Source organism: Typopeltis vanoorti, chromosome 2 (assembly GCF_054136105.1).
Source record: "Typopeltis vanoorti isolate ZY-2024b chromosome 2, IOZ_Tvanoo_1.0, whole genome shotgun sequence".
Taxonomy (NCBI): Eukaryota; Metazoa; Arthropoda; class Arachnida; order Uropygi; family Thelyphonidae; genus Typopeltis; species Typopeltis vanoorti.
In genome coordinates, this window is record NC_143550.1 from 131,207,366 (window position 1) to 131,233,375 (window position 26,010).

At 35.4% G+C, this 26,010-nt stretch overlaps 1 protein-coding gene across 1 annotated transcript in view; it reads right to left on the reverse strand.

Annotated features, from left to right (window-relative positions):
- Positions 1 to 26,010, reverse strand: part of LOC150109435 (transmembrane protein 164) — a 177,982-nt gene that overhangs the window by 118,790 nt on the left and 33,182 nt on the right. Inside the window, exon 2 of the mRNA XM_090408187.1 lies at positions 25,511 to 25,853. Coding sequence (XP_090264313.1) covers positions 25,511 to 25,852 — 342 coding nt within the window. The 5' untranslated portion in view covers position 25,853. The remainder of the gene's footprint in view (positions 1 to 25,510; positions 25,854 to 26,010) is intronic.

Below are 26,010 nucleotides of genomic sequence, written 5' to 3' on the forward strand. Positions count from 1 at the left end.
AATCTTCTTTGTATCTATTAAATTTAATGAATTGACAAAAAAACATTACAGGCAGAGTTAATTACAATACTATCAACAAGATTTACTCAAAATAACCACCATTAGCATCGATCACAGCTTCAATTCTGCTTCGGAACCTCGAACAAGCTGATGCTACAGTCTCCCTGGGAAGGGCCGCAAAAACTGTTTTAATTTTATCCATTAACTGGGCTTTTGTATTACTGGAAGTGCGATTGGTGTCTTTTTCAACTGCGCCCCATACAAAATAATCCATGGGGTTAAGGTCTGGGGAGTTTGGAGGCCAAACATTTGGACTGGTGAAGTCGTAGAAATTTTCAGACAACCATTTTTGACTTTTCCCAGAGGTGTGGCAAGGGGCCGAATCCTGCTGCCATACATACGGCCTACCATTGGCTACCCTTGTTATCCAGGGCTTGACTACAGTTAGCAACTCCACGAACAAAGCCCGAATTCCAATGCCAGGGTTCTTCAACACCTGTTCCTGCAGATTTGCGAGGAATTCTGCTGTACGAACGCAATCAGATCGTCTGCTAGGGATCTTTCTTCTTGCTACATCCTCGTAGTCACCATTGCAAGTCTCTAGTTCATGCCTGATTGTTTTTACTGTATTCAGGGAGCATTGGGCAGCAGTCGTAATATCCTTATTTTGATGGCGGGCACGAATCATCATGATACAAGTTATTCTCTTCCATGATTCAGGTGGGTTCCAGCTATCCATCCTTTCTGACATCTTGTATATGAATGAAGAAGGGTCCAAACTTTTAAATGAAGAGAAGTGTGTGTTAATACATGTAACTTACGGAAAAATATAATTAATTATAAATATGTCAAATTTATCCCGAACACCCTGTATATGTTTCTTTTGTAAACCAATACCAAAGTGCCTAAAAAAATACTGATTTATTTAGTTCGTTCATTATATAAGCTAGGAAGAGTATATTTTTGTTGAAAAATAACGATGTTTAATTAGTTATGTATTTTGGGGTAATAAAAATTTAATTTTGTGGATCTGTGTTTTTAATTCTGCAAAATTACAGGACACTTAAACAATACATAATCTAATATTGATTAAAAAGATGGATTTCTATAATACACTACATTATTTCGGAGGGTCTATGGGACCCAACATTACCACTTTTGTTACATTTTCCCACCTCACCAGTACCGGGTTAAGGTTTTCTTGTGTTCAGGTTCTGCTATCATGTTCTGGATGCTATATAAGATGCAGATGGGGCCTCCAGATTCATGGAATTACTAATCCATCATTTTTGTTTAGATTTAAATGATGTTTTGGCACCTGACAAGCTTCTTTGAACTTTCTTTAAAACCAGGTTTTAGTGTGGTATAGGGACTTGATGCCTTTCCAGTTGATTCTGTGACATGTTTGTAGCGCATGGTTTGATGGGCCTGTTTTACAATAGTGGAGGAATTTAAGGTGGCGTTTATGTTAGTCTTTTCTTATTAGGACAGTGTGCCCTATTTCTCCTATGTAGGGTAGGTACAATGAATTTTTGTAAAGCCCTGGATGGGCAAGGTAAGGAAGGGGATCATTGGATGTCTGAGTATACTTAATTTTGCAGGAGGTTTGAAGGTTGCCTTAATGTTGTATTTACGTAGTGCTCTTATTTTTTCTGATAATCCCATAATGTATGGAATTGGCTATAACTTTCTTGTATTTTTTTTTTTTTGCTTTTAATGGTTTGATTGTGGAATCTTGTGAACTGTTTTTTTGTTGTAACATTTTCTATAAACATTTGGCTAATAATTTCATATTCTTTGTTCAGCGCCTGCTTATTGGAGCAACCTGTCAGAGCTCTATGTTTGAAGGTGCTGATGATTCCTAGTTTTTGTGTTGAATGGTGGTATGAATTAGTGTGTGTGTTTCTTTCTTTTTGCATTTTCCTCCCAATAGTAACCCTACCAGGAGGTAATTTATTCCTACATGCTCCATTGTATATATACATGTAGCTTTCAAGTACTGTGCAATCTGTGTAAGTGTCTTAGTTTTTCCATGTTCTGTTAGTAGCGTGGTTAAACCTGGAAAAAGGCATGTTTTTTCAGTCGGAGTCTGCTTCTGATGCTTGGCAATAATTGTTTTGTTGCTGATCGGTTTTTCTGATGGTTTCATTCTTCCTCTTCCCACAAGTCTAGGCTTCTTTCTTCTGCAAATGTTTTTATAGCAGATCTCGAGTACTTTTGGTAACTTGTTTCTAGCTGCTGCTTCTTTAGCCGATCCGCTCTCTCGTTTCCTTCCTGCTACCCTAGTATGTACGTTCACCCAACAGAACTTGATGTCCCATCCCAGATTTCTTGACTGTTCTATTAATGCTATATGGCTGTTTTCGTTTTTTATGCCATCTATAGTGCTTCTACTATCACTGTAAATTGTTGCGGTCTTTTGATGAAAGGTGTTGAGTTCTAATTCCAGGAGATATGTAAGTGAATGAACTATAGCAAGTTATTCTGCTTGGTTGTTGGAACAGAAAGGATGCAGTCTGGAGCAGCGTCCTTGTATAATGGACTGCCTGTTATATGCAATGAAAGAATAACTGACTTCTTTCCTTCCCTCTGATTTTGCTTCAGTCAGTGTATATATGGAATTCGTACTTTCAGAGTTCTCCTTCCAGAGTGACTTATATTTTCAGGCAGATCAATGTTACAGGTTAAATAATGCAAGCTGCCTCGAATGATATTTCTTGTGTCCTTTAATTATTCGTATGGCTATAAGGCGTTAAACTCTGTTTAGCTTTTGTCGGTTTTTCTTTGATTTTAGTGTATGTTTCCAGGCAGGTGAAGCATAAGATATCAATGGCAGTATAGCTCCGGTACATATTGTTTTGAGCGGTCATTGGGATTAATCCCCACTTAATCCTTGCTGCCTTTGCTAGAAGGTTTACAATTTGTAAGCTTTTTTCGGCAACATATGAGATGTGCTTGTTGAAGGTAAATTTTTCATCTATTTTTACTCCTAGGTACACTATTTTAGCTCACTGACTACCTTGAGAACTTCCTCGTTTAGGAAGACCGTTACAGGTTGTTTTGATTTATTACGCGAGATGTGGGCACTTTAGACTGGGTGGCATTGAAGGCAACTTTCTTCTCGTGAGCTCACTCTGCGATTTTATTGAGTTCTTCGTTGCCCGTTACTTCTAACTGTAGGCTGTCACATCCCTGAATCATTATTATTGCATCATCAGCGAAAACTATGACTTTTGTTTCAGTACTGAAAGGAAGTCTTAATAGTGAGTTGTAGTGGATGTTCCAGAAGTAGTGCCTGGCCCACATTAGGAGCCTTGTGGGCAGCCTCGTTTGACTTCTTTCATTAAAGCTGTGTCTTTTAATGTCATGGTTGCTCTTCTGTCTGTAAAATAATTTTGTGTAAGACAGAGTAAGTTTTTTTTTGACATTTTAAATCTCTTCATTGATTGATTATGGCTAACCACCACACAGCATCGAAGGCGCCTTGTACATTGAGTGAGATCAGTAATATATACACATTTTTTTGGCTGTAGACTGTCTTCTGTGAACTTTTTAACCTCCATAATTGTGTCTGCTGTGCTGGGTTGAGGTCAAAATGCATATTGATTGCTGCTTAATAGGTTTTTTTGAGTAGACATAGTGCATTATTCAGTTTATCAGAAGTTTTTCTAGCACCTTACCAGCAACATTTATGAGATTGATTGGCCTGTATTTGCTAATTTTGTCAGATGTTTCTGTTCCTGGTTTGATTATGGGTATAATTTTAAGAGCGTTTCCATACTAAAAGAAATCACCCTCTTTTTAGGCATTCATTGTAAACTGTTATGAATTCGGGGAATTCAACAAATGCTCTTAGGAGTATATCGCTGGTTATTTCATCCTCTCCAGGAGTTTTTCCTTGGATCCATTGATCTTAATACTGATTCGATTTCATTAGTTGAAAATAAGTCGTCGTTAGGAGTATCTATGTCTGTTTTCATTCATTGTAAGTTTTGTGGATTTCTTTATTTGTTCATTCATTTGTCATTGGGAATAAATTTTTTTTTCATCATAATAGCTGCAGTTTCTGTGACGTTTTTAGTGTTGTGCCATCTGTTTTCATAATAGTTGATAATATAGGTGTTCTTATTCTTGCTTGCTGCTAATTTATATATGCAACATACGATTCCAAAGATTCGATACGGTTGAAACAGTACAGAATTTTTTCCATGATTCTATTTTCACATTTGTAATTTTGGACTGATAGCTGTATTTGGCTTTATAGTAGTTCTGTCTTCTGCTCTCTCTTAAATCTTGGTTATTGTATGAGTTATTGTATGTACTCACTCAGACGACTTTGATATAGTCGTCTGAGTGAGTTAACATGTTTTCTTAGAACTGTTAATTCGTTGTTCCACCAAGGTACTAATTTTCTTCCATCGATGTTTAGCTTCTTGATTGTTTGGTTGCTGGATTTTTCCAACCTGATGAAAGTGCAGAAGCAAGGAAGTCTATATCGGCTTGTACTGATGCCCAGATGGCTAGATTCTTATCTAAGCTGAGCTGTTGTTCGCTGATCTCATTAAAGTGATGTTCTGAGATCATGAAAATTCTCTTTTTAATGCTTTTACCTTTTACGAATATTTCTAGATTGGTTTTAGTGGTGAAGTACTTGATGTTAATGCGATGGTTTGTGTTGTGTATTCCATTTAAACTTTTGTTACTGATAATAAAACTTAATATGCAATGACCAGAACAGCTTTTCTCTTCTTCGCATTTCCATTCAGAAACCCGGGGTAAAATAGCATTGTTTGCTATTGTCAGATCAACGAAGCTGCGTCCTCTGGTATTTTCAAATGATGGAGTGTTACAGTCGTTGTTTAGAATGTGTAGGGAATTTGATGCTAAGAACTCTTCTAAATTTTTACCTCTATTGTTTGCGCTCTCATTAAACCATAAAACTGAATGAACATTACTATCTATTTCAAGAATTAGGCCATGGTTGATGGCAAAATCCACAATGTTGCCCATTTTTTCTAAGTCGTATTTTATATCAGTGTGATAGTTTAGATACATACTGCAGCAAAAGTTTTAATTCCTCTGTACATAATTTCAATAAGTACCAAGTCCTTGTTGCTGTGCTGAAAAATTAATATTGGCTCAACTTCAGGGTTGACTACGAGTACTGCAGCTCTCTTTCTTTCTGATCCTTTGGAAAATATTTTATAAGGAGTTGGAAAGCCGCATATTTTGTTGCCGATGTTGTAGGGTTCTTGTATTAATGTTAGCCCTATATTTTTTCTATTTATGATTTCTGTTAAGTTATTCACAGCCTTGATAGGGCATTGAAGATTTATTTGAAGGCATGCCAGGGAGGTAGTGCTAGCTTTATTATTGCTTTCCATAATCTATGTTTTGAATTTTGAGCTGTCTATAGCAGTTGCATGTTAGACAGTCTTTGCTTAGTGCCATGTGTTTGCAGTCATTTTTGGTTTTGGCATGCTTGTGATTTTGGCAATTTATGCAGTTTGTCTCTGACTTATTTCGTGGGCACTCGCTGAACTTTTCTTTAGAGCAGAATGGACAGGTGGTTTTTTTCCTGCAGTCTCGTGTATGATGGTAAAATTTATTGCAGTTAAAGCATCTCAGAATGCTTACATAGTCTGAACAATGACAAATTCTCCATAGTATTTTAACACCGGTTTTCAGAAATTTGGTCCTCACCACTGGATCGACTTCCATAATCAAGTTTCTCTTGTTCGTTTTTTTTTTAATTTGTCATGATGAATTTCTGTGTCATCTTTGTATAGCCACAAAGAGTTCTTTGTTCTGCATGAGGATCGAGTCAATTGCATTGTTCGTATCAATTTCGCTGGGAATATCATATATAATTAATCTTGGAAGATATTTCTTACTGGGATTTGCAACTAACGTGTCTTTGCATTCCTTAGAGATTTTGTTATATAGCAAGTCTATGTTGGACTTTTCTTTGGATTCAATTAAGACTCCTCCATTATTAATACTTTTCATTTTTGTGATTATGATTTGATTTTTCTTGGGTCTATTTTTTCTTTTATGATATTTTTGGTTTCTTCACTATTTAGTTGAGCTATCGGTTTTGCTTTTAAATTTACAGCGAGGATTGTTTTCAGATAGTGTGTGTTTGCAGTAGACTGTGAATGAAAGTCAGCCTGACAAAAGATGTGTGACAAGTGTTTCTAGAAAAGGAAGAGTTATAGTTTTCAATCTAAATAGTAAATTAGATATGTTTGCATTGTTTTTTCAAGTGACTCAGGAATGTCTTTAATGTTTCATAGGTGGGGCCAAATAGTGAAAATATCATCAATATATCTGGGCCAAGCTTTGGGCTTGATGAACCTAGAGTTTGTTGCTTGAAGTCATCCATGTAAAAGTTAGCTGGGGGGGGCCCAAGCCCACAGCTGTACCTTCTTTTTGAAGACGGGAATTATTTTGCCACATGAAATGCCCATAGCGAAGTACGTCGGGATCTTGCTGCCCAAGTGATCTTGAGTAGAAATAAGTTCTGTAAGAATAGTATCACAGATCAGGACATTATTAAAAGGGCAGATATGTCAAAGTCGACTAATAAATTTTTGTCGTCAAATGCGATATTTCTAATGTTATTTTGTTTATGAAGTATGTATGTTTTATGTACTGGGTGTGTGTGGGAGGGGGGGGGATGACATGCCAACTCTTTGAGTGTAGCTACTAGTTTCTTGACTAATTGATAATCGGAGGCTCTCAATTCCTTCTTCAACTATCAGTCATAGTAGTGTGTTCTTTTTGCATATTTTAGGCAGGCCATAAATTCTGGGAGAGCAGGCATAACGTGGTAATAGCTTTTCAATTTTTCTCTGGCCACATGATCACTAACTTGATTAATTCTGTTGCATTCTTTAGAAGAAAGAATTAATTTCCTAACAATTCAACCATCACATTACCTGGAGTGTGTGCATGTGTGTGTGTGTGTATATATATATATACACACACACACACGTGTGATACTTTGGCATACTGTTTGAATTGTGATGTAACTTGTTTATATATATATATATACATATATATATATATATATATATATATAAACAAGTTACATCACAATTCAAAAAGCAATACTCTACTGACTTAACCCATGGTGGGAAAAAAAAGGTCCAGTTTTATGTGGCCAGAGATCAAAGTCTTATTAACCCTTAATGATACAGCATTAGTAGTAACATAATCAGTATTTAAAATAAGAGCTGAGGTTAGTTATTAACAGATTTATGACTAAGGTTGTGGAGTACTATAGTCCTGGTTATGACCTATTAGAACAAAAGTTCTAATATGGATCAAATATTTATGATCTACATTCTTGAGATTTTTAGGCCATGATTGTTGAGATTAGGGTAGTGGATTAGAATTTATCATACAACAGACATGCGTAAATGAATTCTAGTATTTTCTTTGGTGTTTTTAAAAGTATTGATATGTTGTTGTTGGCGTAAACTATAAGTTATTTGAAAGGTTTAGTAATTAATTATAAATTAAATTTGTTGAAAATAGATTAAGAGATGCCCGAGAGAACATGTAGTTTCACAGACATAATGAAACAAGAAATCCCTTTTCTAATAGCAAAGTCATAATTTAACAGTAAAAGTTTTATGCACTGTTTGAAGAGCTTAATTTTCTACTGAACATGGTGACTGTTCAAATATTACATAGTAGACTGCTTTTTAGCAGTCTACTCTGCAATATATGAAGAACAAAGAAGCAGTTGCAGCAAAGTGCAAGCCATAAACTAACTTCTTTCATGAAAAAACAAGATGCAAATAGTGAATGGAAACATCTTGCTGCACAAAAAATATTACTTGCTTTCTATAGTATCACATATAACCATTATTTAGATCAGTGGACTGCACATCATACGAAACTTATTCTCAAAAAGATTTACATGGGGAAAGAACAAAAAAAATGCGAAAGTAAAGGTAATGACTCTGTTCACATTTCACGAAGTGATAAGTGATTTAAGCAAGACAAAATTTGTATCTGTTATGGTAGATTCGTCATATTCATCACTCAAGCCTGAAGTTGGTTGAAGTTGCATGAGGTATTTTATAAAAGAATATATGATTGTTATGAAAAGAATACAAGTCAAACTGTTCGAATTCCAAAATCTCATAGGAAGCATCTCAGATATTAGTGGATCACATTCTGTCCATATTGAAGAAATATAAATTAACCAATTTATATTTTGGCATTTTAACTGCAACACCAACTTCAGTGGCATTGAGAAAGGACAAGAACAATGTCTTTCAAAAGTTAAGCAAAAACATGAGAATGAACATATTGGGAGCAGGTCGTGCTGCACATATCATGCATAATGCGTGGCAAACAAGTGCAGCTATATTATCAATTGATGTGAAGTCAATTATTAAAGTATTTCAACATTTTTATACTTTCACTATTCGAGATAAGGCACTGAAATCCTGCAATTTTGTTGAAGTGGAATGAATGATTGAAATGTTTGATGGTCTCAAGTCATATTTTCTATCAAGATAAAATTCCAAACTCTTGAGGGAATTTTTTTTTTAATAATTCACAGTCCCTTTTGTGATTCAAGTTCATTCACAGCCAACTTAAAATGTGTCATAACTATCAAAAACAATGAACGAGAGGCAATTTGTGGCACATGATCTAATTTCCCAAACAGAACAAATGCTCAATAGAAAGATTTTTTTTCTTTTACATCTGCTGTCCTGAACCTCAAACCCAACTAATAAAGGATAATGTCACCAGAAATGTTGAATTTACTGAAACTGCCAACAATTTCTATGGAAAACTGGGCCAAGTCTTTTGAAAAGATATGTGATTTGGAATATCCCTCCATTTTGGTGTGTTCAAGAATGTGTTAAAAATATATCCAAAATTGACATCAACATACTAAAAGTAACAAATGAAAATGAACTATTCAATTAAGTGATTCGTGAATAATATATGTGAATCTAAAATTGATCACTGGAAAAATGTGGTGCAACGACTAGCGCAAGGTGGACTGAGACAATTCGCACATCGAAAAATGAGGACATTAGCTTTGGGAGCATAATACACACTGCTTTTGGGTCAGGAATACCAGGAACAAACACATCATTAGAGAGGGTGTTTATTATTGTTATTATTAAATGCATTTTGGACTGATGAAAGAAACCAGTTGTGAATTGAAACTGTATAAGCAATACTAATAAAAATATATTTTAAAGAAGTGTGTATGGACTTGTACAATTTCATAAATGAAAGTCATCTATGAAATCATCTTAAAAATGTGACAAAGATCAGTGGTGTATATCCTGGTCCATCTGTTCAATAAAGATTTGTATAATTTGAATGTTAATGTGAGACTAAGATGGTGATACATATGTAAGCAACCTATGTTAATTTTGAAAGCTAAACAGTTATGGCTAGTTGGCATGAAACAAGCATACAAGAGAATAATTTTAACTACCTAGTTCGAAAACTTTTCATGCAATCCTATGTGCATAACTGACAAAGCATATATGTACATCAGTTATGTAAAAAAAAAATAGCATAATGATAGCTTAGCTTAAGGAAAAACATACAACGAATTTAGTTTTCTATCCACACCAATAAAGGTAGTTTTTTTTTTTTTTTTTTTGGCAATAAGATTGCCACAACAGTTACTACTGTAGTATTAACTTTGTAGCCTGTCTACAATACATTAGAACAGCACTTCCCAAAGTGTGGGCCACAGCCCACTTGGAGACTAATAGTTTGTTCGAGGGGCCCATGAAATAATGAAAACAAACTAAAAATGTTTTAAGACTAAGTGTGCCATGTCAAATGTGTATTTAAGATGCTAAAAACGTAATATTTGCATTTGATTTTTGCGATATTCGCTGTGTATGTTTTGTATTGAATATAAATACAATAAATATTATAATAATATATGTCAATATTACGAATTTTGTTTTCGATGGGGACAGTGAAATACTTTAATTTTTCTGAGGGGGCTTTTACATCCATAAGTTTCAGAAGCGCTGCATTAGAAGACAGGCTAATACATTTAGTGATTATCATTGCTAAATTGAATAATTTTAATCTTAGCATCTAATGTAATACACTTATGAGTCTTCTTTTCACTGGCAGAGCACATATCCTTACAGACATTTTTAATTTATAATATAACCAAGTGCAAATTCTTTCAACATCTGTCTCGAATCCAGAGTATTTCGATAATAAGGTATGACACCTTTTAGCTACTTGTATATGGAAAAATGACTTCTACATTGCTTCAACCTTGGTATTACTTCTGAGTCAGGCTCCCACTGATGAAACTTCAATAAAGGTCGAAACCGGTCTGGGTAGTAAGTAGCCTTCCCATAATGCATAGCATTATACATGTCTGTAAGGATATGTGATTTGCATTATGGGATACTAAGGCAATTGATGTGAAGTCATTAGCCTGTATATACATGTTGCTCTGACATGAAGTCACTTCATGCACAAACTTTGTTTGCTTACACTTGGATAAAGGATGAAATCAAGAACAATTTCTTGGCATCTATAATTTATAACCAAGTAGAAAACTTCCAACAAAGATAACATTATTCGGCTTAGATGTTCATAAACATCCATGCCTGTAGTGGGATTTGAACCATTACCTATTTGTCAGAAAATGGATGCTCTCTGTACTCGGCCAACAAAGTTAGCAAATTAAACAATTTAATTACTAAACTGAATATGTCACTACTGGCCGGGAGAGAAATTTCATCATCAGTATGAGACTGCTACCCTGCTTACTGGAGATATGAAGTGGCTTGAAAAGGTTCTAGAGCATGGCTTCCAAATTTTTTAACCTTTAGCTCATAACGCTGTACTAATATATATGATAGGTTTACAATATTGTGTAGGGGAGAATGGGTTGCTTCCTACCATTAAACTACAACACATATGCAAAAATGTGTAAGTATAGCTGATTTAAGATTTTATGCTGAACTTCCAATGAGTTACAAGATATTTGTCCACACTAACCAAACTATCAGGCAATGCATTCATGGCCCAACCACACTTCATGCAAAAAAAAAAAAAAAAAAATCTTAAATCAGCTCCAAGTGTAAGCAAACAAAGTTTGCGCCTGAAGTATCTTCAGGACTAGGGCAACTCATGGTAAAGGTGGTATAAGTTATCACTTGCCTCAGTATCTCCAATAATGCAAAGCACATCTTCTTGTGAACATGTATAATGCTATGCATTAAGGGAAGGGCCACTACCCAGACTGGTTTCGACCTTTACTGAGGGGTCTCATCAGTGGGAGCCAAGCCAGTGGTGGTGGTGGTGGTAACAAGGTGGTGATACAACTAATGGAGGTCATATTTACCTATACGAGTTGCCAAACGGTGTCACACACATTATTATTAAATTACTCTGGATTAGAGAAAGATGTTGGAAGTTTTTTCACTTGGTTAGACTATAAATTATATAGGTCGAAACCGGTCTGGGTAGTGACCCTTCCCTTAATGCATAGCATTATACATGTCCGCAAGGAGATGTGCTTTGCATTATGAGAGATACTAAGGCAAGTGATGAGAATTTATACCATCTTTACCGCGAGTTGCCCCAGTTCTGAAGATACTTCAGGTGCAAACTTTGTTTGCTTACACTTGGATAAAGGATTAAACTAAATATATAATTTATAAACTTCCAGAGATATCTCCTTGACCTTATTCTACCACATGAAAAGTCAACTCAGTGTCAATCCTGTAACTATAACAACTTCCAAACAGTTTAAATGTCTCAATCATATCAGCTCTTCATCTTCAATCTTCCTGATCAACATAGTACAGTCCTGACATCCTTTTTGTTATCCACTTCTGTACCTTCTCCAAGGTTAATTTATCTCCTTCAAATCCCAGTGACAATGTGTGTCACTATAACCCACATGTAGTCTGATCAGAATCTTATGTAATGTTACTACTCTTATCTCTGATAGTTTAATATCCTTCTCAGTATTGTAGCAATCCCCTGCATTAACTTGACCACCTTTTAAAATGTCCCTTAATCTTCAAATTTAAATTTCTATTGACAATAATTCCAAGATCCCTTGCCTCCTACTCTTCCTCTAATATAGTTCCACCAACAGAATATGCAACCTTACATTTAGTTGAATTAAACTGATGTTACCATTCATTTTCCCACTTGTTGGGCTTATTCAAATCTTCCTAAAGGGCCACCACATTGTTGCTAATGATGTTACAACAATGTTACTGACAAAGTTTAAACAGTAGAAGTCCCAGTACTGTGTCCTGTGGAACCCCAATTGTAACCTTCCTCTTCCTTGATACTGCTCTCTCATACACAATTCTCCTATATCTTTCAGACAGCCAATCTGCAATCCAATTCACCAACCTGATATTCAAACCCATATACAACTTAAAAACCAACCAGTCATATTCCATCCTATCAACTGCCTTTACTTAAAAAAGGTCCTTTAATAAATTCTAACCGTCACCGGTAACATTACCCACATCTGCTCAATTTTGTATACCGTTTCTAGTTTCTCCAAAATCTTAACTACAGAAGAAATACAAACTGGTCTGTATGTGTTATTTATTTGATGACAACACAGAATGATAAGAAAATAATATTTATTAACTTATTTGCAGATATTTCACTGGTATTATATCCAGCATCTTCAGAGCACAAAAACAGTTTGTCATAGTATACAAAACAACAACTTGGTATAACAGTGAGACTAGTTTAAAAAAATTGCAATGGACAACACAGGGAACTAAAGTCTTAATTAGGCATCATCTATGTTGGAAAAAGAGAGAAAACAAATATTAATTAGATCTTAAAATGACTATCTCTCAGATTTTTGGTAAATTTATACAGCCATAACCGTTGTGGTTTCGAGTATGTTTCAAAGCTTCTGTTGATTCCAAAAACAATCTCTCTGACTTCTGTGTAGCACTTTTGTTTTCATCCAATTGATCCTGTGTGAAATGGTATCCAAGGCACGGTCTACTAGACCCAACTTGCCATAACGATAGTGCCAGATGTATTTTTTATGTTCAACAAGGTGGACAACAGTTCAACAGATGTCAACAGTTTTTCCTGTCTGTCCATAGTAAGCCCAGTCACAAGAACAGGGCACTTCATAAACTCCTGGACGTGATAAAATAGAGTTTGCCCTTAGGTGAATAGATGAGAGTTACCAATTTGACATAAGGTTTAAATACGGTGCATCTTGTCTTGTCAGATGTCATCTCCTTCCAGGAGGTTGACTACAATGAGCTTCCACCATGTGCAGTTTGTGCTTCTTTTTTGCATTCCCCATAGGACAAAAAGGTCCAGTCCTTAATATTTCTCATCCAATCTGTTCTTTGTCTTCCTCTTCTTCTTTTTCCTTGTAGCATTCCTTCTAGAAGTATTATTATTTGTAAGGATTCATGCCTTAGTATGTGATCAAGGTAGGTGGTTTTCAACAGATTCCTATCTTCTCCAATCATCTCTAATATTTCTAAATTAGTCTTTTTGGCAGTCCATGAGACTAGGAATTCTTCTGAGGATCCACATCTCAAAGGCTTTTAACTTATTTTTGCAATATTTGGATATTGTCCAGGTTTCTGCTCCATATAGCAGTGTTGACCATACATAGCATTTGGACTAATTCTTGTTTTTGTGTAAATTTCCCTTGAAGTCAGAATGTTTTTCATGCAAATGAAGGTTGATCTGGCAATTTCTATTCTTCTTAATATTTCCTTATCACACTTTCCATTCTCTGTAATTAGTTGACCCAACTATATATAACTCTCTACTTGATCTAAAGTATTTCCTCTGATCTTAATATTTATATCAGGTATTTTCCCCTTTTCTCCTGTTACTAGCATGGTTTTAGTTTTTTTTTGAAGTTGAAATTAAGTCCATATTTTTCACTTAGCTTCAGCATCTCTTATAATAGGTTTTGAAGATCTTTTTTATGTTCAGATATGCAGACTGTATCATCTGCATATTTTAAGTTGTTTATATTTCTGCCTCCTATGCTGACTCCTTTAAATTCTTCTAATTGCTGGAAGATATTTTCAGTATAGAGGTTAAACAATATAAGAGAAAGAACACAGCCTTGCCTGACACCCTTCTTTACTGGGAATTCCTCCAAGATTTCTCATGATATTTTTATTGAGGCAGTTTGCTCCCAATATAGATTTATCAGTAATCTGGTATCTTTACCATCTACTCCTAAATTTCTGATGCATTTGATTAGTTGTTCATGTTGTATATTGTCAAAGGCCTTGGTGTAGTCAATAAAACATAAGTAGACTTCTTTCTGCTTCTCCAGATATCTTTCTATAATAGTTCTAATGTTCACGAGTCCTTCTCTAGTTCCTTTATTTTCCTGAAAACCAGATTGTGTTTCATTAATTTCCAATATGATTCTACATTTATTTATTTCTAAGATGATATCTACCATAACTTTTGCTATCTGACTGATCAGACTAATTGTTCTGTACTCTTCACATTTGATTATCTTCAATTTTTTAAGTACTGGTAGGAACAGTGAGTGCTTAAAATCTTTTCGCAGGCGTCCAGTTTCATATATTTTGTTACATATGCCAATCAGTGATCTTATAGATCACTGATTGGCATATCTGGAACTTTTCCTGGTCTCAGTTTCCTAATGCCATTAGGAAACTGAGATCAGGAAAATACAGTGCATACCTGATATTTATTGAGCACTTCAGATATCTTTTCAAGATGTGCCTTTGATATTATTTTCTTAATCATTCTGTGTTGTCATCAATACCATGAAAATAAATAACATGTACTGTGAACACATAAGCTTTTCAACACATTTGAGAAAACCGGTCTGTAGTTTGCCACTCACATTCTACCATCTTAAGAAGATAAGACAGCATTACTTAAGATAGCATCTTAAGTAATGCTATCTTATCTTCCATCCACTCCTTGGACATCTTTCTCACAGCTAGATCTTCACTGAATAGCCAGATCAATGAAAATATCATTTCCTCAGTACACTCTTAAAATAAATATGTGGCAAAATCCCATCCACCCCACTTACTGACTTTCAAAGTACTTAATATTCAAAACACATTTTCCTCGTGCTTTTCTAAACCTTGAGCCACCCCGCTAGTAATAGGCCTTTCCAGGATGAAATATCCTAATAAAGTGATCATTCAACAACTCCATTATGTCATCTGCACTGGTCACTTAATCCCCATTCCATCTCTGCTTATTGGAGGCCTGACTTTAAAAAGTTCCATGTATTGTCTTTAGAACAGAGTTTCAGGACTATCAAAAAATAAATACAAAAATATATATAAATTTAATAACATTATTTAAAAAATTCTTAATCCACCGACAGTACAGATGTACTATAGGTTTTGCAACACCATTTGTGGGATGGAAGCTACATAAAAAATAAAAATAACTAGCATTCTTTCACAGTCATTTTCCCTTCCTACTGGCCACATAACAAAAGAAGTTCTTAGGATTTTCCTTGTATTGTAGAGCTAGTCTGTTAATATTTCAGTTTTGTAGATTTCCTTACTAGCAACTTTCTGGCTTAAGTCATATCTCATGCAAATGATCTCCACTGCTCTCTCTCTTTTTTTCATACAGCCTCTTTTTCATCTGCAAGTTCCTGTTAGATTTCATTCGTCATCCACTTTACATCAAACATGTTATTTTTTTTTTCCAGTAGGTTTTCAACTTAACATTGCTAATGTACTAGAGGTAGGGAAGAAATATCTTCCAATTCTTCCATCCATGGAACTGCCCTAAGCTGATTCCTATGATTATCGCAATCAACTGCCTCATAATTTCAATTTTCATTAATCTTTGATACTTCTGCATATCTATTCACAGGGGCACTCATCAACCACAGGCAAGGTTGATATCTCAGTTACATTCAGATCCTCTCACTATAACTGAGATGTTCCTCAAGAATTCTAGAATTCCCTGACTATGCTTTATCCTCTTCCCAGTTTATATTGATGTAGATCTCCCAAAATAAACAGTCATTTTGTACTTCATAATTAAAATTGATAAACTTCTCCTATGCTTCACTCTGTGTCTCCAGTCTATAGGAACATCCCAGTAAATATCTTGTCTTACCTACCTCCATCACACACTATATGCTCTCAAAACCATTAGTGGAATTTACCTCCACACACACACACACACACACAACTTATCATATATCATAAGTAACATTCAACCACCACATTTATCTTCCCTATTCAAAATATTCTATACTTTTTTTTTTTTTTTTTATTTCTATGCATATCAGGACCATCTTGTGACAAAAAAGTTTTGATACCCACAATCTTCAGAGATGGAGTCAATGAATGACACTGTCACTGCTTTTATTCGCAATGCTCCTGGAATTTGTATACAGAAAAGCACAATGCACTGTCAATATTCCTATACCTATTATTCTTCTCCCAAGACTTCATTTGATCTTGTGATGCCAAATGACTATCCTACAAAAAATCTCCCATTTTACCGTTCTGGCAACTCTACTAGAGTGGTAGAGTAGGTTTCCCTATCTCCTTGTGCTAACATTCTCTAAAGATGCCTGCATTCTTCCATATTCAAATATGGCCCATCATTCATATGCAACTGTTAGATATTGAATGGAGAACTCATTGACAAGTTATTCAATCAAGATCTAACATGTAAGCTTTACAAAATAACAAAGAAATTTGCATGATACCTACTTGCCAGCAGAAGGTGAGAAACACCTAAGTTGTTGTATATGAAAGTATGTATCAGAATGTGCAAAATATTGGAATTTATTTATTGTAAAACAGAAAGCTAAAAATCAAGAATAATGTCAGATTAGCATTTCATGTAAAGGAATAATGGCTTAATTTATGTGTTATCAAACTATCATAAAATCGTTTGATATTAATAAGTCACTAGGTAAGAAATGACTAATAGGATCAAAGGTCACACCTAAGCCACAAGTACCTGTCGTAACGCTGAAGGCTATAGCTTATGGGGAAGGCTGATGTAAGCGCATTTCCTCAAAAACAACACCTAATAGTAAGGAGGGAAAGCAAGGGGATCAACCTAAGGGCGATGTAAACTGTGGATCATGCGAAAAACAATACAGAAAAGAGGGCGCTGAGAAAAAGTATTTAAGGCAATATGCACCAAGCTCAAGGCTTTTTTCCTGTTTTCTTCGGGGATTTTGGAGATCGAGGACTCTCGACGAATGATCGGAGATAGGACAAGCCGAGGGTGCTATGTTGATGACAGCCGGCTGTATTCGTGACCTGCGCTCAGAGGTATTCCGCGGAGATCCGTACGAGAATCAACAGCTCATGCAGAATGGTGCCAAACGCTGAACAACCCACCCAAGCGAGCGGAGAAAGCTCGTAGCAACAGCCATTTCTTGATTTGTGTCCAGTAGCAGAGAACCGAACAACTCAGCCACAAGACGAAGGATGACCTGAGCAATACGTGGCAGCTAATAGACCTTCGGAGGGATTTGGTAAAGACTCTTTTGTTTTATATCTTGAGATTGTTTGAGGGTAGAATTTGTGTCTTGATAAAGCAAGACTGAGGACATTTTAGAGAACTTTGATAGGATAGAGTAATTATTACACCCAATTCTATTAGACAAAGAACTGTATATCATAAATCTCTAACGTGTATATGATTGAAATAATAAAAACCCTTTGTTAACTGAGTAAACTTAACGAAATGATTTGAGAAGTGTCTATCTAAAGTAAAATGTGAATGAAGGAACTTGACTTGAGTGTAACATTGTTTAAATTATCCATTTGTATTATATGATTTTGCATGTTAGTTCATGTGAAAAAGTCAGATTAGTATTGAACAGTTTGTATAGATAAGCATAAGACATTAACTTAGCTAGAAATTCAGAAGTTTTGATAACTTGATACAACATTTGTACCTGTCATTTAGCATTAATAAACATGTTTTGTTACTTGAAACTGAGTCTTGCCTGAATTCAAAGTGTCAACCTACCACATAAAATTCGAACCAAATAGCGGGAAAGAGTTTAGAAAATTATATAATAGAGATTAGATCTTAGGTCACGACTGCAAGGAACAGAGATCTATATGCTCGCATGTGAATTTAGATTAACGTATATGCCTAAAACCTAGGAATATTTCCCTGAGCCTGAATTATATTCTTGTTATAGGAAGCTGGCTGGAGCAGTTAAAATATAAATTTGCCAGTTTCTGAAGAGGAAATATACCTAGGGGGTCAAACCCAGGTTATATATGGTAGCCAAGATATTAAGATATAAGATAGAGAGGTAGAGAACAATATATATAACAAATAATGATAAGTATAAAAAATTACAATTTTTGTACTTCGCAATTAAAATTCCTAAACTTCTCCTGTGCTTCACTCTGTGTCTCCAGTCTATAGGAACATCCCAGTAAATATCTTGTCTTACCCACCTCCATCACACACTATATGCTCTCAAAACCATTAGTGGAATTTACCTCCACACACACACACACAAACACAACTTATCATATATCATAAGTAACATTCAACCACCACATTTATCTTCCCTATTCAAAATATTCTATACTTTTTTTTTTCTATGCATATCAGGACCATCTTTTGACAAAAAAGTTTTGATACCCACAATCTTCAGAGATGGAGTCAATGAATGACACTGTCACTGCTTTTATTCGCAATGCTCCTGGAATTTGTATACAGAAAAAAAACAATGCACTGTCAATATTCCTATACCTATTATTCTTCTCCCAAGACTTCACTTGATCTTGTGATGCCAAATGACTATCCTATTCTACCGTTCTGGCAACTCTACTAGAGTGGTAGGGTAGGTTTCCCTATCTCCTACCACCCACTTGTGCTAACATTCTCTAAAGATGCATGCATTCTTCCATATTCAAATATGGCCCATCACTTATATGCAACTCTATCACTGAATGAACTCCAAGCATCCACATATTCCAGATCACTCTTTCAACACATTCTCCCCATCATTCATTATTGCTACTCGCCTTTTCAACATTTGACCAATATGCTGACTGTCCCCCCTCTCATGCTTTTCTGTGGCACAATCTCTAACATTAGCCTCAGACCCCTTGCTGTCCTATTCATGTTCTCAGATCATTCATACCAACTGTCACTATTATCTTATCCACATTCTCACCTTGCTATACTCTATATATTTTCCCCTGGCAAGAGTTCCTCTAACATTCTATTCTGCACACCCACAAATCACTGAATCAATAATTTTGCTCCTGTACTTTTTGCTTCCTGTCTTTCCTTGCACTTCTACGGTGGTATGCGAAGAACAGACAGATATCCTCTTCACAGAGATTTTCACTGAAGAGTCATTTAATAGTGAAAACAATCAGGTATATGTCCAAGGATACAGAGAGGTCCTATGCCAGTGATGGTTTCGTGAGGGCGGCATATCAAGGGGCATCCAAATTGCATTTCTGTTAGAAAGGGGTCAAAACCTCTGCCAAAGTATCAAGACACCGTGCTGGAACCTATCGTACTGCCACCAAACAACACCTTGTTTCATGGTAGGCAGTGGACTCCCCAATAGGACTCAGTCCTTGCACACAAGGCGAGGATTATACAATAATGGTTGGTGATATGCAGTCGGGCACATTCACCTCCATCTGATTGGCAGTCTGGAAGTCCTGATCTGAATCCGTTGGACTTCAAATTGTGGTCAGAGCTTGACAGCATAGCCTACAAGAAACAGCACCCCACCATTGCCAGTGTGAAGATGGATTTGGACCGAGCAGCAGTGACATTTCCATTGGATGTTGCAAGTGCAGCCATAGATGTGGCCTCACAGACTCCAGGCATGCAAAGGCTTTTTACTTTTGACCAGGCTCTCAGATCCATAAGTTAAAATTGGTTTGAACACCGTCTTGTATAACAGCTAATATAGTGTTCTGACTATTTTCTCTCTTATTTCATATGAATTTATTCAATTGACTTCCCACCATACCAGCTTTGCTGATTCTGTTGTCTATTTCTATATTTAATTTACCATCTTCACTAAAAATCGTGCCTAAGTAGCTGAAATGTTTTACTTCTTCCACAGGTTCCCCGTTCACAACACAGTTCACATTTTCAACAATTCTACCTATTTTCATTGTCTTTGTCTTCTTCACTTCTTTGGTGATCTTCACACCATATCTATTACAACAGTTATTCAATTTAGTCAGGGAATCTTGCAAACTTGTAGCGTATTTATTTAGAAGTATAACATCATCCGCATAAAGCAAAGAGCTGACATTAACATCTCCAATTTTGATATCATGTTTAATACCAATTTCTTTCATAATGTGATCCAGATAGATAATGAATAACAGAGGGGATAATGTACATCCTTGTCTCACACCAGATTTAACATTAAACCATTTTCCTGTACTTCCTTCAATTCTAACTGCTGACTTAAAACTCAAATAAAGACTAAGTATTGCTTGATATAATGCCCCACTGACACCATATAACTGTGGCGTATTAAATAGCTTCTCTCTTGGCACCTTGTCATATGCCTTTTCCAAATTGACAAAACTTAAATACAGATCTTTGTTTTATTCCCATGCTTTCTCAACTATTTGTCGTAAAGTGAAGATCTCATCCTGTCAGCTTCCATTCGGCCTGAATCCAGCTTGTTCTTCACCCAGCTTTTCTTCCAATTCTTCTCAACAGTTTCTCAAGTATATTTGCATAGATCCTGCCAGGAACACTCAGTAGGGAAATACCTCTGTAATTCTCACATGCAGTTTTATTTCCCTTTTTATATATGTGTACTATGAGAGCTCTACTCCAATCATCAGGAATTTGTCCCTCTGTCCAGGCTTTCTGAACTATGCAGTGCAGCCCCTGTAAGACTTTTATACTACCATACTTCAGCATTTCTGGTCGAATATCATCTACTCCTGCTGCCTTTCCACATTTCAAGCCTTTGATGGCTTTTTTACTTCAAGTATGGATATGTATCCCTGACTGTATGCCTGTTGAGTGTTTTTTTACCACTGGGCTATCACTGCTTGTTTCATTTAGCAATTTTTCGAAGTAATTACTCCATACTTCAAGGATATCTTTTTCTCCTGTTTTCATGTCACCTTTATCATCTCTAACTCCTTTTACAGCAATCTTTAGTCCGTTTCTAAGCTTCTTCAACAACCTCCAGAATTTCTTACCACCTTCTTGATATTTATTTTCTATGTCTTGCCATAGTCCTCGCATGACTTTTGTTTAGCTAGTTTTACACAATGTTTCACTTTCTTACATTTGTCTCTGTATTCTCTAAGAGCAAAAGCTGACTTATCTGCCAGTAACTTTTGATATGATTTCTTCTTTTCCTTCACTGCCTCTTTAACTTCCCATGTCCACCATAGAGTTCTGATTTTTCTATCCATGCAGACAACCTCACCACATGCCTCTCTGGCTGAATCAATGAGGGTTTTCTTCAAGGCTTGCCACTGAATCTCTAAGGTTTGGTTCCTGTTCTCAAATTCTTTCATTCTTTCTTGAATAATCTTTGTGTATGTTAGTCTACAGTTCACATCTGAGAGCTGCTCAACTTTTATTTGCTTTAAAACTTTCTTACATGTTATTCTTTTCAATATGAAATTCAATTTTATCATCCTCAAGTCTAAATAGTGATCGCTTCCAATTTCAAATCCTCTGTACACTCTGGTGTCCTGCACCAGGGAGACAATAACATAGTCAATGAGACTTTTCTTATTCCTTGCCTCTTTTCTCCATGTGAATTTGTGCACATTTTTATGTTGGAACATGGTGTTAGTAATAACCAGTCCATGTCCTGAGCAGAAATCCAACAGATATTTGCCATTATTATTAGCTTTGCTCTTTTCTCCAAATTTTCCCAAAATATTTTTGTATATCTGACAATCATTTCCTACTCTGCTATTTAGATCCCCAACAAGGACCAACTTTTCCTTTTTCATTGTGTCAGTTGCTTTTTTTAGAGCATCAAAAAATTCCTCCACTTCTAGCTTAGTAGAACCTTCTGTGGGACCATAGGCACAAATAAGTCTCATTGTCCAGTTCCCCATTCTCATATTTGCCCACAACACTCTACTTGACACTGCCTGCCATTCAAGAAGATTAGCCTCATATTTAATGTTGAATATTATGGCTACTCCTTCTTTTCCTTGATTGTCATTGCCTGAATATATCATTTTGTATTTATTGCTCAGAAAGATCTCACCCGTTTTGGTCTTTTTTGTTTCAGTCACCCCTATTATGTCGATCTGGTACTTATCTAATTCCTCAGCTAGCTCCATTTCTTTGTCATTCAGGCTTCTTATGTTGATAGTACCGATCTTTAACTCTGGTGATGTTGAGTTGGGGTTTGTTTTCAGATTTGTTCCAGTAGCTGACTTTTCGCTGTTCACCCTGGTTCCCTAGTGAAAACAATGGGGGCCTTGTTTAACCGGGCGATGCCCCAGCCGGCATGAAATTTTGTCATGTTGTACCATCATTTTTTATTTTGGTTTAACCAATAAGAATACAATTTGGTCGGCTAAATCCCAAATTGCCAGCCCATCCTCATTCGTTCAGTATCCAAGTAGATACCCAATAAGGTGCACCACGATAAGGTGAGGATTGGACATTAGGTCAGAAGCCCTGGTCGGTTCTCTGCATTTCTTTAAAGGCTATGTGGAGGTCTCCTCTCAGTTATACAGCTTTGACCCTTAAGCACCCCTTTACCTGTTTGTTTGTGGAATAAAATATATCTCTCTCTTCCTTTTCCCTAACAAGCTGAAAACATTGTTCAAGATTTTTAACCTTTTTCTTGTATTCTGTTTCTTTCAAGTTATCTTTAAGGCCATGCCTAAACTGATGAAACAGTAACCATTCTAAAGAGGATTTCTCTTCAGATAAAACAGATTCATGAGCAATGCTTCAAAGCCTGTGGTAATACTCTGAAACAGACACCCTATTACCTTGGAAGCAATGATGAATTTTCCAAATGTTAGGCCCTAATTCTCCCATACTTGAAAATTCTGATATTAGCAATCTTTTAAATTCACATAACTGTCAGTGTCTCTCAATAAAGGGGATATGCTTAAGAAGTTTGGCTTTACCCAATAATTAATTACAAACTATAATTAACAAATGGAAATCTGATCATTTTCCTAAATCTCTAATCTTTTCAGCATATTAAAAAATTCCTCATCTTTAACTGAAGAAACTTCACAACTAGAATTACTATTTCCTGTAGCCATTTTACTTGAGTCAATTTCTGGATTCTAAAATAAAATTAAGTCACAACCAATCCTGTAGGTCGACTGCGCCATTTTTGTGAAGATTAGAGATTATTTATTTATTTTGATGATTATCAATCCAGTCGGCTGTTCCATTTGTTTTGATGATTATTAATCATCATAAAAATAGAAAAACTTGTTTCTAAAACTGAAGCATAATGATCCATATAATATTTTGCAAGGAAAGAAAACAAACTTTCCTATTTATTTCAATAAATGCTACTTGAAAACATGGTTATTTATATACATTTAACAATGATTTTCAATGTAAGCATTTGAAAATAGCAAAAATAATTTTGGCAATATTGCCATTAAAATGAAAGAACAAATTGTTCCATTGCAGTGATTTGAAGAATAAAAGATGGCAAATTCACTGTTACTAAATAAATTCATTGCTAAGGTGATCTCTTGTCACATTTCAGAATAGATTATTTTCAAGCATGTGAAATTTGTTTTTATCTTTAGGAATAGACATAATAATTGTGCAGAAAAAGCTCAAATATCAAAGGACAATGAAGGAAAAACCAAGTAAAACGGCATACTTTAGTGATGTGACACAAAGGTTGCTCCATTACAGTCAATCCACTAATGATGGCTCTACTATTAAGTCAATCCACTAATGATGGCTCTACTATTAAGTCAATCCACTAATGATGGATTAACAGCCGAGAAGGGTAATTACACGATAAAAGGCAGAATGCTGCTTCAAGTTTTAATCCATTAAAAATCCTAAGGTGTCTGAGTATTTCATCCACTTTGGCCAGTTGGGAGGTTAACACAAACATTTTTTTTTCTTTCTACCTCACTGTCACCAACACTAATCTATGCTCTCTCATAATCGTATGATAAAATGACAAAAAATGGTAAATTAAAAAGTCAGAGAGGCATTTAAAATAAACATGCATAAGAAGTGACTCAAAGGAAGATCAAGTTAGAGATGAATTTAGGCAATCTGGACTTCCTCAGAAGACAGCAAAGAGCTGATCAAATTTAAAAGGGGTGGATGATTATCAGCAGTAGTCCCATCATGAGCATGTTATCTTACTTATTAGAGACCTGGCATACAGGTAGAACAAGAGACATGTTTGGTCTCTACAGCAAAGATTCACATATTATCTATTATCTCATACTTTACTTAACCATGACTAATATACTGTGGTTTTTCAATCTTTCATGGATCAGATTGTCAACACACACACACACACACACACACACACACATGCAAAAGAGCCCTTACATCCACCACACCAGTTCAGAAATGTTAATAGAAAACAAATGCTAATTGTACTGGAACTATTAAAAGTACCATGTATGTTCATTAAAGTTTTATACCAGAAACTAATGACATATTCATTATGTCAAATGAAGCTTTTCTGGAAGAGAAGGAGAAAAAAAAAATTCCACAGAAAGTTACAACAGTGAAAAATTTTTGGCTTCAAATCACTATCTAATACTCTTAATTTTTAAAAAAAATTCACTATAGTTTCAAGAAATCCACATGTAAAATTGTATGATGTTTGTGGTGATCATAAGAATTTCCAGTGCTTTGATCTTACTCTCTCACCATGCCTTAATTTAAATATTACACTGGTTTCTTATGAGATATTAGTGCACTGGATGTTAATTCAGACTATGATGCATCTGTAATGATGACTTGGGCAACTGTCATATTTACATATTTCTTTGTATATATGGCTTATTTCTTGAATACAATATATTGATATGAATGACCTATGTATTATGTTCCTAGAGAGATATATGGTAATATAATACAGTAATCTACTGTTTACCTGACCACAGTAGGAAGACAGCTGTACATTCTGATAACTGAAGGGTCGGATATATAAAGGTACAATTACATGGTATTGTACAACGTTGACCCTTGCACACTGGCTGACATCCAGAAATAGGTAGATTGGCTGGCTAACTGAAGGATCATTATTCAAGTTCAGTTAAATAGTAGATTACTGTCTAATGATGTACATTATAATACATTAGGCTTCTGTTGTTATAACTCGTTCTATTATAGAGTGAAAATCCAGATTTATTCATGTTACCAACAACACATTACAAAAATAAAAATACCTATTTCTAGTTGTGAATAGTAAACATAAAACAGTATTGACACTGTTGCAAAAGAAAAATTAAGGTGCTTTAAGTGAAACCTAAATTTTATTTACTTTAATAGTCATAAACATATAAAAAATTACCTGTATCACAGTATTTACATGACAAGGGTTTAGTATATATATCACAGTCTTAGATGAAAACTTGAATCCTATTTCTATACCAAAAACAAGACACATCAGTACAAGCAATGCCCTTTTACCACCTCGATCCTGCCTTTCTACTTTGGGAACAGGAGGTACATGGCATGTTGTATATCCCCAGCAACAACATATAACTGCCACAGTACAAGCTAAACAAGTTTCCAAAATACGACGCACCGGAGAAAGAAAATTCACACAGTCCGGTCCTCCATTACCTTCTAAAGTATGGTTGACTCCACTAAGAGCCCAATCATTTAATTCTTCAAGAAATTTTGTATACATCCTAAAAAGACAAATAAACAGTTAACAAATGTTAAAAAAAAAAAAAATTAACACTTTATTTTAAATTTTGCATGCAGTACATACAGTTTTTCAGGTCCTATTTCATTAAATGCTTAACAGTACTGAAATTTAAGTTAATGTAAATACTTAGGTATTTA